General features: G+C 39.7%; 1 protein-coding gene and 1 non-coding gene across 7 annotated transcripts in view; one reads left to right on the forward strand and one right to left on the reverse strand.

Moving 5' to 3' along the window:
• GPATCH2L (G-patch domain containing 2 like) overlaps positions 1–14,979 on the forward strand; it is a 60,477-nt gene that overhangs the window by 17,605 nt on the left and 27,893 nt on the right. For 2 of the 6 annotated variants that reach the window (XM_043472612.1, XM_043472611.1), the window contains exons 3-8: positions 45–109; positions 6,249–6,425; positions 8,322–8,401; positions 11,433–11,500; positions 12,483–12,537; positions 14,436–14,521. In XM_043472612.1, coding sequence (XP_043328547.1) covers positions 45–109; positions 6,249–6,425; positions 8,322–8,401; positions 11,433–11,500; positions 12,483–12,537; positions 14,436–14,521 — 531 coding nt within the window. Of the gene's footprint in view, positions 1–44; positions 110–357; positions 862–6,248; positions 6,426–8,321; positions 8,402–11,432; positions 11,501–12,391; positions 12,432–12,482; positions 12,538–14,010; positions 14,087–14,435; positions 14,522–14,979 lie in introns of those variants that run through there. The other 4 variants (XR_006270135.1, XM_043472613.1, XM_043472614.1 and 1 more) reach the window with 4 other exon arrangements.
• TRNAT-AGU lies at positions 11,207–11,280 on the reverse strand. Its single transcript has one exon. It is a non-coding gene; the product is annotated as a tRNA-Thr (tRNA).

Genomic DNA, 14,979 nt, shown 5'->3' on the forward strand with positions numbered 1-14,979 from the left:
TTGACTGGACCTGATATGTTCTCTTGTGTTTTACTTTTTTCCAGTGAAACCAGCAGTGTGTGTAGCAGCAGTGACACGGGGCTCTTTACCAACGATGAAGGCCGGCAAGGTAATCATGATCCTAGCTTTGGGACGTTGGTTCAGCGTTTCTGGGAGGATTCGGATGGTTCTAGGAGAGCCTCACTGCGAGTATGATGGTTGTCTGTGAAAGTGGTTCTCAAACTTTAAGGCATAAAAACCATGTGGGGAACTGTTAAAACTGCAAGTTCCTGAGCTCCTCGAACTGGTCTGGAGTTAGCCCCGGGAGTCTGCATTTTCCGTAAGTACCTGTGGTGATTTTCTTTTTTTTTTATGCAGGTAGTTCAGAATTTGAGGATCATTGATCCAGGGGTGTTATAGTGTCAAGGATGGAACTTTGGAAAGTTGACTTTTATTAAAACCAAAAAATAACCTTATGTATTACTGGATGGTAAGTTGCTTTTTATTAAAACCAAAGAATAACCGCAGGTTATTTTGTAACATTGTATTACTGGATGGTAAGACATTCTTATTTTCACATGGAGAGAATTCACTTTTTTAACCTTATTTATAAATGACTATTTATATAGTTCATGAGGTTCTCATGACAAGCATACTGGGGTGGTTTGCTATTCTCTCCTCCAGTGGATCGCGTTTTGTCAGAACTCTGCTATGACTCATTCATCTTGGGTGGCCCTGCACGGCATGACTCAGCTTCACTGAGTTATGCAAGCCCACTCGCCATGACAAGGCTGTGATCCATGAAGGGGGCATCACTGAAACAATGAACAGGAACTTGGGCAAACTCTGGGAGATGGTGAGGGACAAGGAGGCCTGGTGTGCTGCAGTCCATGGGGCCGCAAAAGAGTTGGACACGACTGGGCGATTAAACAACAACAATAAATGACCATAGTGTTCTGGGTGAATAGATTATAGAAAAGATATTTTTTAGTAGAAAAATAGAAAAGTCTAGTAGAAACTTCCTGTGAGGAAGGCTTGTGTGTGTTAATTATCAGTTCTTTAATTTTTACTATTTAAACAGTAGTTTGATCTTGTACTATATACACTTTTGTGCTATACTAAGTGTGTGAACAGTGAGAATTTTATATAGCTCTTTTAGACTGTGGTTTTCTTTTTTTTTTAATCTTTTCCAGAAGTCAGGTATAAGGCAATTTATTTATTTGTTTACATATATTAAGTTTTTAATTCTAAACAGATATCAATCATATGGAAAGTAAACAAAATAGAATAATGAACCTCATGAGCCAGACAGTTTCAACACTTATCAACTTTCTGCAGTTATTTCATGTTTCCACCCACACTCTACCCCACATCCCATTTATTATTTTTATCACTTTTTTGAGTTATAATTTATATAAATTGAAATGTGCATATCTTAGCTACATGATTTTGACAAACAAATGAAGTCTTGTAACCTCCCAACTCATAATATGGAACATTGCTATCTATCCAGGGATTTCTTTTGTGTCCTTTCTTTGTCATTCCCTGCCCTGGCAATTAATGTTCTGATTTTATTTTCCACTTTAGATTAGTTTTGCCAGTTGGAGAACTTCATAAATGGAATTACAGAATGTTCATTTCTTTGTGTTTGGCTTCTTCTGCTCATCTAAAGTCTGTAAAATTTATCTGTGATATTTTCATTTATGAGTATTGTTCCCTTTTATTGCTAGTTCAGTTCAGTCGCTCAGTCGTTTCCAACTCTTTGAGACCCCATGGACTGCAGCACGCCAGGCTTCCCTGTCCTCCACTGTCTCCCGGAGTTTGCTCAAATTCATGTCCATTGAGTCAGTGATGATATTTAACCATCTCATCCTCTTTGCCTTCAATCTTTCCCAGCATCAGAGTCTTTTCCAACGAATTGACTCTTCGTGTCAGGTGGCTAAAGTATTGGAGCTTCAGCTTCAGCATCAGTTCTTCCAATGAATATTCCGGGTTGATTTCCTTTAGGATTGACTGGTTTGAGAATGTAATTTTATAAAGGGTAGACTGTGGTTTTCTTAATCTAAGTGAGTGATTTGTAGATCTCTAAAGTCCCTTCTGAAATCCAGTGATTTTTCTCCGAGGGTTAAGTGATTGAAAGCCAGAAGTACAGTGGCTATATGTCTAGGGTGATCCAGATTGGCTCCTTAGTAACTGAAGGGATCCCAGGACTGTGAGACTTAGGTGCCAAATCCTAATTTTGGAAAGAGACCATGGGGAGGTGTCTCACCCATGCCTCAGAGTTGTGGGCACAAGTGGAGTTGTTGAGTTTCCCACTCTAATGGAGGCTGTTGTGAGTGCATTCCTATCCCTTTCTGGTTCTGAGGGAGCTAGGTGTCATCAGAAACTGTGCATATATACTCCTGCATAGTCTGTAGGTATGGTTTTGATTCTCTTATCTCATACCAGGAAAGTTTGGTTGTCTTTTCATGAATGAACTGGAACATACTTTCAGAATTACTAATATTAATATTTGCTCTTTTTCTTTGCTTTTACTGTAGTATCATAATGCATCTCTCAAAGGTTATGATGTGTATACAGAGGTGTAAGAAAGTGTGGAGTTACTACAACAGATTAAGTTTTGGGCCTTTGGAAGGCCTTCCAATGACAAGAAATCCTTGGTGTATTATGGAAGGTCATAGAATATTTTATAGCCCCAGCTTTCCCCTTTGTCTTTGCCTCAACTTCACACATTCTGGTGATAGTTAGATGCTTAGACTTCTCAGCACAAAGATATGTTTCTTCCTGCTTCTGTGTCTTTCCTTATGTTGGTCTCTGCCTGAAATCTCATCTTTCCCTTTCCTTGAATGGCTGGTCGTCCTCCAAGACTGTTCTCAGTTTGCTCCTCTGGGGCATATTTATGGACTACATCCATGGGTTTTTTGCTCTCAGCTTCTGGTTGGGTTTGGCTGTTCAGGAGGCAACAGTGGAAGTGTGTGTGTGGGGGGGAGGTGAATGAGATTGGTTGTATCAGTCAAGTTTTTATTATGATAATACTGTTTAGCAGTCCCTAGGTTTCAGTGGTTTATTTTTCGGTTGGCCAAACAGTCTGTTCAGGTTTTGCTGTAAGATGCTATGGGAAAACCCGAACAAACTTTGTGGCCAATCCAGTACATTCATTTCTTGCTATGGGGCTGGGGGTTGGCTGTGGTTCAGCTGCTCTTGCCTGGGCTCATCCTGTCTCCAAGCTTCAAGTTAGGTTTGTATCTACTCAATTTTTTCTTATTCTGGGACCTAGGCTAAAGGAGGAATGGCTCTGCGTGACATGGACTTCTCAGGGCAGAGGACATGAATGCCAAGTGACCAAGCCAGATCATATATGAATATTTAAAGCTTTTGCTTGAATCACATCTGCTAATGTTCTACCTGAAGCCAGTCAGATGACTAAGCCCCATGTCTGTGGGATGAAAAAGTGTGCTCTTCCTCAAGGGGTAGGCTCTGTGGAATCCCAGGGCAAAGGGCAAAGGGTGTGAATGTATCATTCTATTATGGGGAGGCAGTGAAGAGGTGAAAACAATATTGCAGGGTACCACATTGGATTAGAACTGTCCCTGGCTCCCTTTCTGCTGGGTGCTCATATTTGTGTTCTGCTGAAGGCTACCACTCCTGTTTGGACCCTTCTCCTATAACCACAGTTCTCTATGTTCTGGTAACCATTCTTTCCCCTTGCTTCTTCAGGTCTAGGAATGGTAAAGACTCACTGCTCTGCTGCCCCGGGGTGCTTCAACATCCCTTTGGCGTCTCTTAATACTGTTTACATGTTTGTAAATAATCACTGAAGTCTCAAAACCCCGTTTAAATGTACATGTTTCCTAAAGGGATTCTGATACAATCAGTGTACACATCATCTCCTAGAACCCTTAATTCTTTTCTTTGCCTGAACTTACTGCTTTCTTCACTAGCCGTATTACTTTATTGTTAAAAGATGCATGCGTTTTCCATTGAAGCTTTTCAGAGGCAGGAGTTTTTGGTTGTTGTCTTTTTTTTTTTTTATCTTCTACCACAGTAGTAACACATTATCTGGCATATAATAAGCTCTTAATAATTATTGGGGAACACAGATAAGGGGGAAATTATCCTTTCTCTTCCTGAAACAAAATTGTACACAGAACCTCAAATTATAAAACAACTAAACTCACTGTGATTAAAGCAAGCTCCTAGAGGAGCAGGAGGTCAGAGCCTGACCCACTCAGCCTCTCCCTTATTCTCTGGCAGCCCTCTTTTGAGGAGCTCCTGCATCAGGCATCCTAGTGAACCAGGGTTGAAGTACTGGCCTAGATGATGTCACAAGGTTCCTTCCAGTTCAGTGAGTCCGTTTTTGTATTATCAAAAATCTGGAGTGAATGCTTGAGAACCAAAACAAACAAAAAAATTCCCTTATAGTCTGCCATTTGTTACCAGAAAATTATGATCTAGGTAAATATACTAATTAATAAAGGGCCCAAGGAATGCTTATGAATAGGAAGGAATCACTGTATTGACTTGCAGTGAAACTAATTGTTAATTCTGATGCCTATCTTTTGTTCTTTCTTGTACCTGGTTAGGTTAGATGCTTTTAGACTAATGGTTCTTCAAATGTGATCTCCAGACCAGTTTAGCATCACCAGGGAACTTGTTAGAAATGTGCGTTCTTGGTCCTGTTTAGGCCAGAATCAGAAATTTTGGCAGTACAGCCTAGCAGTCTGTGTTCTAGTAGCCCTTCCCCATCCTTCTGAAGCACACTAAAGATTGAGAACCACTGTTTTGAAAAACAGCTGTTGATGTTGTGTTTTTATAAGGGAATATTTGGAGCAGCTTCTTTAGTGGCTGCTTTTCCCTTTTAAAGATCTCTGCAGTGATTTAAGAGTTATCATTAGTGATCCATGAATCTGATACTTCTTGTGATTAACAGGTCTGAGGAGCTTCCCTGAGATCCAGTACCCATCAGAGAATGAATGCAATGTGAACTCTTTAGATGTTCTAGTATAATTTCCTTCATCCTTGCTGTTTTGAAAAGGGTGAGGGGTAGCAGACAGAAAGTTATCCATCTTACTCTTTGTGGGCAGGAATAAGCTCTTTTGGAAATTGAGATGCTATCATAGTAGCCGGTAGAAAGGAGTTTGAACCAAGAGTCTGGCTGTATGGTTCTAGTCCTGACTTTGTCAATAATTGAGCATGGCCTTGGGCAAATGGTATAACTTCTTGACAAGCCTTGGGGGGTTATATTGTCTTTGTGGTTAGTTTTTTTTTTTCTGGTAGCTTGGGTTGCTACTGTCAAGATGATTTTTTGTCCCATTAGTGAGGTATCAAGGAAGAAACAAGGTATGACTATACATCCTTTATTCGCCTATTACAGGAAATAACAGCAAGAAATCCTGCAGAAATAGCAAAGTGAAGTGAGAAATATTTGTGGGTTTTTAACCTCCAAGTTCATTTATGCCACTTATTTATTTATTTTTTTTCCATTTGCTGAATTTATTTAAACAAATCAATTTAGAAATATCATAGAATTAAACAAAACTTCTGACATGTAAACATACTGCCGTGTTCCTGAAACAGATGTTAACACCTGATAAAAGTTAATAATCGCTTGTTAGGAAAGCTGTCCATTAATAAAGCCAGTCTTCAGCAAAACTAAAACTATTTTGTTTCTTTAGCTTTCCGGTGTAACAATGCAATACTATCAAACCACAATCAAATAGAAGAGACAAAATTGGATGGATAGATCAGTACCATTGGTTACAGCTGTTAAACAGTTTCATTTATGCCACTTAGAATGGTACATGAGAGGCAGTTTATTTTTATGTTAAAGGCTTTGGAGTTATTCAGGCTTTGGATTCATACCGTGGCTCACCATTACTAACTCTTATCTTGATTTTTCTGGGCTTTAGTTACCTAATTGATAAGTTGAAGTTAGTGTAATGTTTGGAAGAGATAACAAATTTACAGATTTTTTTTATCATGGGTTCTGGTAGGTGGACAGGATTTAGTAAGTGGTAACTTTGTTAGTTTTTACTATCAAAAGCTTTCCAGTTTGCTTCAATGTGACATTTATGTGGAAATAGTTTGATATCCCTGTTTTCCTCATAGTATGGATTAAGAAGTAGCAAACTTTTTTTTTTTTTTTTGGTATTTTGACTTTATTTAAAAAAATATAATCAAACCTATAGCACCAAGACATCATCTTCCCATTTGGCTTCTCTTAGAGCATGTTAAAAATTCCACCTTATGACAGAATCTCTTTCCTTTAGGGGACGATGAGCAGAGTGATTGGTTTTATGAAGGAGAATGCGTCCCAGGATTCACTGTCCCTAATCTGCTGCCCAACTGGGCTCCTGATCACTGCTCCGAAGTAGAGAGAATGGATTCTGGACTGGATAAACTTTCTGATTCCACATTCCTTTTACCTTCTCGACCAGCTCAAAGAGGTGAGTTCCAAGGAGACCAAAACACACTTCATACTTTTATCTTCTCTCTGGGGGCAGTCCGCCCATGGCCAGCCTACTCATGCCTGTAAGCATGCATTGACTGTTGAATTTTAGAACTAGGCCAGGGAGTTGTCCAGAAGGTTCAACGGTCAGTCTCAAAGCTTGAGGTTCCCTCCATTCTTACCTGAATCAGTCCATGGAGACCCTCAAAATTTATGTTAGCAGGGCATTCCTTCAGCTTGCTGTTGCCGTCTGTGCCGGATTTAAGAGGCCTAGCACTGTGTCACTGCTGTGTATCCTGCTGTGAAGCCGATGGGCTCCTGAGTGCTCAGTGGAAGCCTGAAATCGTGGATCTTGGAAGAGAACAGATTTCAGTAACAACATTCACAACGGGCATAATGACATTTTTTAAATGGATGATTTTTAAATATTAAAAATTTTTTTTAATTTTAGTAATTCTGTTATTGTGGGCTTTAACACAAATGTGTATCCTTTCCCTGGGCTTTCCCACAGATTATGATGTAACAGAGTGGAGTGGGTAGAGCCTAGGACAGGGGAAGGAAAGGTGGGACTACTCTCTGGGACTGTCTTCCTAGCTCTGTGACTGGCAGTCACTTCATTTTCCTGGGGCATCGGAGTGATGACTTAGGATATCGTGACATTGAACAGTGTTGTTTCAGAGGTTTCTTTTAGCTCTATAAATTTATGATGCAAAGATCCCCAGAAGCCAATAATCATCCAGTTTCCAAGTGTATGTTGAGCATCTGTTGGGGCAGCTTTGCGCTAAGAGTTGTAAATTCCTGTTCTGTGGTGTTTCATTATGCATTTGGGTGATTGAAACGCCTTCTCAAAGCAGTCGGTTCTTGGTAAGGACGCCTGGCTGAGGCACATCATTTGGTACCTTAATAGTTTTCATGAACACATCAATGACCATTTATAAAAGCCCTTTGTGGACTACTTAAAGTACATGCAAACAAGCAAGACTAGAAAGAAGAAACTTTAAATGGCCTGTAATCCCACACCGAGAGTCACTGATAACATTTTCATGTGGATTCTTCCAGTAGTCTCTTCTATGTATAGAACATATACAGCAATTAGAGAAATGGGGTTATATTATACATGCTATTTGTTTTTACCTGTTTCATGAATTAGAATGTCTTAAAAAAACTTTTTTTAAATACTCTTGTTTATTTATTTTTTTTGCTGTGCTGGGTCTTCATTGTTCTGCAGGCTTTTCTCTAGCTACGGTGAGCAAGGGCCAGTCTTCACCGTGACACTCAGACTTCTTATTGCCGTGGCTCCTCTTGTTGCAGAGCACGGGCTTAGGGCACGTCGGCCCCAGTTGTTGCGGCCCATGGGATCTAGCGCTCAGGCTCAGTAGTTGTGGCCCGCAGGCTCAACTGCTTCGCAGTACATGGGATCTTCCTGGACCAGGGATTGAACCTGTGTCTCCTGCACCGGCAGGCAGTTTCTTTTACCCCTGAGCCACCAGGGAAGCCCCTGAGTTAGAATGTTTTTGAGATGATAGCTAACATTTAATTTTTAATTAGAAATTGTTGAGAATACCTTATATTTATGTAGTGTTTTCAGTTTATAAAATACCTTCCATGTGCTGTTTCATGGAGTCTTGAAATTCTGTAAAAGAGGACTGAGCAAATGATTGTTCCCTTTTTATAAACAAGGATGCCTAGGTCACGGGTAAAGGACATGCCTAAGATCATACCACTGGTGACAAAGAGAAAGGAATAGTAAATACTTGGCAAGTAGCCTAATGATACTAGTTTAAGGGTCAGTCTAGTAAGATCCCATGTGAAAGGCCTTTGTGTATTAGAAGCATATCACTGCTAATGAATCTTGTACATTCAGTTACTGAGGTCTGTCTTCTTTTTTGTTTAGGGTACCACGCTCGCTTTAATCGTCTGCCTGGAGCTGCAGCTCGATGCCTCAGAAAAGGGCGAAGAAGGCTTGTGGGGAAGGTGATAGCTCTCACTATTTCCTAGGCTCACTGGGAGGATAATGTTCCCCAAGAGATTTGTATACCCTATTGGTAATCAGAGGTGCTGAAGAACTCCTTGGGGTTAATAAACCAGATGTATTTTGCACATTCACAAGAGTGAATGTTATATAGGACATGAGTGGATACATACATGAAAGATGAAGCTTGATTCATACAGAAGTTCTGACAAAGCAAACACTGTCATGACAGTGTCAGTGGTCTGTAAACCTAGAGGCTCGATCTCTGTCCCTTCTACTCTGCTGATTATATTATTATTATAGAAGTTGAAATGCTCTTGGCTTCTTTATGACTCCTCTTGAATTCACGAATGCTTCTTTTGTTTTAACTTTGGTCTTTTATTCTAGGATTCATTAAAAAAAAAATGGAAAGCAAGACCTGTTATCAGATTTCAAAAGTCCCTCCTTGGCCATAAGGGAGGACTGTCTACCAGCTTACTCAGTTCTGCCTTTCCCAGGGACTGTGCTAGGTACTCAGTTCATTTAATCCTCCCAAAACCCTTGTTAAAAAGGTGATATTTTCTTTAAAGGATGAGGAAAATGGGTTCAAAGGTGTTAAGGAATGTCTGATGTTACCCAGATAGAAGTGGCAAAACACAGAGAATTGAACCCAGGTCTACTTCTCTTTTATCTTTTTAAATGTAATTAATTACTTATTTTTCACTCTGGCTTTGAGATTGAAAATAAGACTGGGGCTCAATACCAGTCAGAGAAGATTGTGGCGGAGAAAGAATAAGGGTGGAAGAGGCATTTTTAGAGCATTGATATGTTTGCTCATTCAGTGAGTATCTAGAGTACCTGAGTGTGACAGGCCCTGTGCCCAGCCAGGTATGTGGTGATCAGAGCCATAGTCTTCCTGCCTTCAGGGAGCTGCTGTTTTTATAGATGAATCAGAGGACTGTTTTCTGCAAAAGAAATTCGTCTGTTTATTTTCAGATGGATTCATATTTTTATCTGTTTTTAAATTCTATTTTGTAATTAGAAAATATTTGATTATTGGAAGAATATCTTTTCTTTTGGATTACTCATTTTATAGACAATACAATGCTGCATTTGCTATTGTGGGAGCTTATTCTAACAGGACACCTAGCAGGTAGGAATACATGGAGTGGAGGGAGGCCCCAGGATGTTGGGAGTGGGGAACAGAGCAATGGTTTGACTTTTTTTCTTTATTGGTTAGGATTGACACATGGTGTTCTCCCTAACACCTACCTTTTTTTGTTTCAGCTCCTATAAAATAAGAGCCTTCCACGCCCATGGAAGTAAATAATTTCATCCTGGAGACCCCCTTTAGCTTGCCTGGAAGGAAAGTAGGGCCTGTTGGATGTGCCTATAATGATTTCAAATGAATAGGATAATGTTTACTTGGTTAATTCATCTTCATCACCTTAAAGGGATATTTGTCATTTCTAGCAGAGGTCACTGTTCTGCCCCCCTTCTCTCTCCTGTTCTACCTCCCCTATCTCTCTCCTCTTTTTCTAAATTGTAATCATAAATAATGAGTTTCATTCACAGCTCCCTGCCAGCGAGCTGCTAATTACGCAAAGTACTGCTTGTAATTTACACAGTAATAAACTGTAAATTTAAACATTACGGCACTTTAAGTTAATAATTTTTCTGCTGTAACAAATAGCTCATTTTTCACCTATCTTTTCTCTTGGCCGCATTACTGTGGCTGTGCTGGTGACCAAGAGGTGTAGGTGTAAGGTGTGAAAAATAGGAAGAATACAGTATGGGAAGCCTTTTCATTTAGCTCCACTCCCACCCAAAATCTGACCTCCAAGTTAATTTTTCTACAGCCAGTTCTGCTAAAATGTGTACCCTCATATTTAGGCTAATCCACACACAGATGAATACAGATAATAGTGTTGGCCCAGAAACAAATGTGTTTGAGTAACAGGCTTGACATTTTTGACATTCATGCCCATGACTTATGCTCTTTCATCTTAACAAGTCCTCATATGCGTGTAACTCTTGCTTATGTACTGTCAATACGCTTCCCCAAGTTCTGTGATAGATACTCACTGTAAATGTACTCAAGTTAAATGAAGGGTGAGTGCCTTCTGCCATTTTCCAGTTTTTTAGAGATGATTAGTTTCTGAATTGCTCGTGGTGGTATGGGTATGATTTTGTATTACAATCTTGAGAACCACTAATTTAAGAACCAGTTTATACAAACTTGTATTTTTACTTTAGGAGATGATGTTTAACAGACCAAATACAGGGTGATAATTTTTATAAGTTTCAGGAATCTTTTGACCTGCATACATTTAGTCAGTAGATACTTAGGTGTTCCTAGTGAGGACTCTGTAAATGTCACATTATGAAGGCTCTTGAGGCTTTAAGTGAATGACTCTAGGGATCTTGGTGTGCTGGCTTGTTAAAAATTGGCTGCTGTTGGATTTTTTAAAAGCTGTTTCTATTTTGACATTTTTTAATAAGTCCAGGAGGTATATTAAAATACTATACATAGTTTCAAAAAAAGACTTTTTTTGAGCACTAAAAAAAACTAAGTCTAGAATAACATGCAGTACTTTTACAGTAGGTGTGAAGGTATGAAGTTGCTCAGTCGTGTCCAGCTCTTTGCAACCCCATGGACAGTAGCCTGCACCAGGCTTCTCTATCCTTGGAATTTTCTAGGCAAGAGTACTAGAGTCGGTTGCCATTTCCTTCTGCAGGGAATCTTCCCAACCCAGGGATCGAACCCAGGTCTTCCGCATTGTAGACAGACACTTTACCGTCTGAGCCACCAGGGAAGTCACAGAGAGTGGCCTGTACGGGGATCAAACCCGCGACCTTGGCGTTACTAGCACCACACTCTAACCAACTGAGCTAACCGGCCCTGTAGAGTTCCACAAAAAGCTGTCTAGTTGCTATTGGATTTTAAGATTGACATCCGACATGTGCTTTGGGGTTGCTGGTATAATCGTGGGAAGGTGTGAGTTTGGTGACAGATCATACTTAATGCTTGTTTTACCTTCTTTGCCTTTTCAGGAGTCCAGCATAAGTAATCTGGGTACTGAGAGGATAGGCCACCTCATTAGTGACCCTCGTCAGAAAGAGTAAGTGCTTCTGTATTTACCGGTGCTCTCCTAGCCTGTTCCTTGGAGGAGACCGCAGAAGAATGTTTTATGAAGAAACTTGGAGATTCTGTTGTAGAGCTGAATGAGGTCATCTTAAAGATTGGTACTTTATACCATGGCTAACATACTAAGTTCGTGACAGTGATTGTTTTTTCCTTTCTAGACTAGTTTTTATTTCTTTGCATTTTATGTCTCTAGGTGCTCCATTATAAAAGTAGCCTCTAATGAGAATGCTATATTTTAAATCAGTTTTTCCATCTTTTAAAATGTTTTCGTTGAAAGTATGTGATTGCTTCTGTATTCTCTTCTGTATGCACTTCGCATTTTTAAACCTCTAGACAGAGAAATATCTTTTTGTTCTAACTACTGTGATAAGTGCTACCGGAGAGCCTGTGTGTAGCTCCAGAAGAATCATTCTACCTTTTCTTGTGACAGCCTTGCCCCCTAACACGATTGCCTCTTTGGTGTCTCTAGTTTGTGTCATGGTCAGTGTCCAGTTATGATCCTATATCCTTTCAGCCTGGTTGGTTGTTATAAAATTGACAAGGTGTGGTCTGTGCTCTTGTTGAACTGGGATCCTGTTCTCACTGCACAGCTGAGAGTGCATTGGTTTCACACCATCATCTTGAGTTGTTTTAGTGTCCAGTCTTCTGTATTCCAACTTTTTACTTTAAAAGAGTCCTTTTCTGCCAAAAAAAAAAGTTCATACACATTTAACATCTCCTTTTCTGCTCTGATTCCATTTTTTTTTCCAGATTTCTTTTTTCTTCACTTCATTAATCCAGTATCTTTTTTATCCTCTCATCTCTATTAATGTTCCTACCACTTCTTTTATTGTTTTCTTTCCTCTTATTCTCTCCCTCTCTTTAGTTTCTGGTTACCATCAGCTGGGAAGAGAGAACGAAATCAGGTAAGATTATTTTTCTTTGTCATCTTTATCATTTGATTTCCTTTTCTTTAGAAAGAATAAAGCCTTGGCTTCTGATTTTCCTCACATTTCTGCTTGTGCACTTGAGGTAAGGTTCCTGTTCCTTAAGTTATTCTGATTTTCTTGGAGAACTGTTTTCCAAAAATATCTTAGTATTCACTAATAAGAACAAGAGCCAGTTCCCCTTTTTAGGTTCAACTGTGATCTTCGGTTTATTACTTGTAACATATTTCATAGGAATCCAGTTTTTATTCTGGTTTTAAACTTTGCAGTAAGAAATCAGAATGAACTTCATTTGCCTATTTTTGAGTTCAGTATTAGCATCCCATGCTGAGAAATGCAATGTTGAATCCTAAACATATGAAGCAGAGGAAGGTAGAGCTGCTTTAGGTGAAATGGGGTTGAGGCCTTAGAGCCTCTTACTCTTTTCCCCAGCTGCTCCTGAGGGGCCCTTGGCACGTCTAGGACTTTATAAGGGACCTGATTTAAAGTCGCTGGCCGTGGCTCTCAGTGTGGCCCTTTAATGTCCGAGCCTCTGAGTCTTGTTGGGAGAGTTTGCGTCATCTTGATGATTAGTTGTAAAGTAGATGAATACTGATAGGTGTTTTGATTTTTCTGCTTATTAGCTTGTTAATAAGTTGATAATACTTTTTAGACTTGGAATTTTCGTCTTGAAGTTACTATTTCAAAATGGACTAGAACAGAGATAGACCTAACTGGTACGAATCTATATGATTCTAGATGGCATGTGGGTACACAGTTTTTACTTTACTTATAATAGTTTATAGAAAAATGTAATCATTTTATCAAACTCGTTATTTCACAGAAATATAATGATGACAATGCTGAGTAAAAATTAATATGATGGAAAATATGAAATAAGTAGTAGAGCAGGTGATGGGCAGATAGAGTCATTAAGGTGGAATGTCAGAGACTAAAGTTTGGGGATTGCTATGCTAGAGTATTAACTGTGTTTGCATCAGAGTCTAAAGGCACAGAGACCTGTGATGATCATCTCATCCAGATCTGTTATTTACAGATGAGATGGATTATTTACAAATGAGGTTTAAACTATTTGCCTAAAGTCAGACAGCACTGGGACTGGGACCTCTGTGACAGACAATTGCTTTATTTGTGTACTTTTAAAGTTCTTTTGAAATTATTAACACCATTCACTGTTCTTCTAGTATTCATATATATTTATTTCTGAAATGTGGGGGGGGGGGTAGTATTTATTGTGGAAAAAAATCCAAAGAAGGCTAGCCAACATAAAGTGAGGTACTTTTATATAGTGTCCCAGTTGATCCTTACTGCCACCACCCACCCCCGCTTTTGAGGTGAATAGGTGTTTTACAGATGAGAAACTGAAATTACTTTCTAAAGCAAAAGCAATATTTTATGTAGCCCTCACCGTAATCCCATGAAATAGGTAAGACAGATAGTAATACATCTGTTTTACAGATGAGGATAGTAAAGCCCAAAGAGAATTTGTAGTTTTTAATATATGATAACTCAGTGGTAGGCTGGAACTAAACGTTGGATATTCTAATTCCTAATCTAGTTCTGTTTCCACTACACTGCTGCTGGTTTGTGCTAACCAGTTATTCACTGGAAACATCTGCCAGGATAAGGACAAGGTAATTTCATGCTAGTATTCTTGGGAACAAGGGCTGAAAATCAGTAGGCATAAGTTCCCTTTATGTCAGTTAGAAAATACTGTATTCTGCCACTTAAGTAATTACTATGTATCAGAAGTTTTTGAAAAATTGCTGCTTACCAAGGAATAGTCTGTTTTTGAGGCTGGCTGGATTAGTTACGCTACATTTGTGGGTACACTGCTGACTCTGCAGCTGATTGAACGGTGTCTGTGGTGTGACAGGAGAGTTGAAGAGTCAAAGGGGAACAGTAAGCAAGTAGCAGGTAGCCCTTTAGGACTAGGTCTGTTTCATGTAAGCCTCACTGAAATAATCTCATTTACTCCTGCAGTTTAATCCTCTCTCTCCCCTTTACTCCCTGGATGTTCTTGCTGATGCTTCTCACCGAAGATGTTCACCAGCACACTGCTCTGCCAGGTAATTGTGTTCTAGTGACTGTTTTTTTCTGGATGATACTGTTGTCCTTTTATAACCCTTTTCAGATTAAAGTATGTTCGTGTATACTGTCCACTTTGATTTCTCAACAACTTTTTGAGGTCAGGAGTTGTTTTAGAGAGGCAGAAACTGAGGCAGAGTGTTGAAGTATCTTTCCTGTGGTCCCATGGCTTACTGGATGATTTAAAACCTCAGCTTTGACCTAAGTTCTGACTCATCCTCTGTGATCTGATCCTGCCTTCTTGTCCAGCCTCCTTTCATAGACTTCTTCCTCCTCACTGAGGGAGAGACCCAGCTGTGCCTGGGAGCTCTGTTTTATTCTTCAGATTCACAACTCTTTCCTGCCGCTGAACCTTCACACGCATTCCCTCTGCTGGACTGCAGTCTTAGAGCTCTTCCTGTGGTTGGCTCTTTCTCATCGCAGCTGGGGCCACCTCCTC

The sequence above is a fragment of the Cervus canadensis genome, chromosome 6 (assembly GCF_019320065.1).
Source record: "Cervus canadensis isolate Bull #8, Minnesota chromosome 6, ASM1932006v1, whole genome shotgun sequence".
Lineage (NCBI taxonomy): Eukaryota > Metazoa > Chordata > Mammalia > Artiodactyla > Cervidae > Cervus > Cervus canadensis.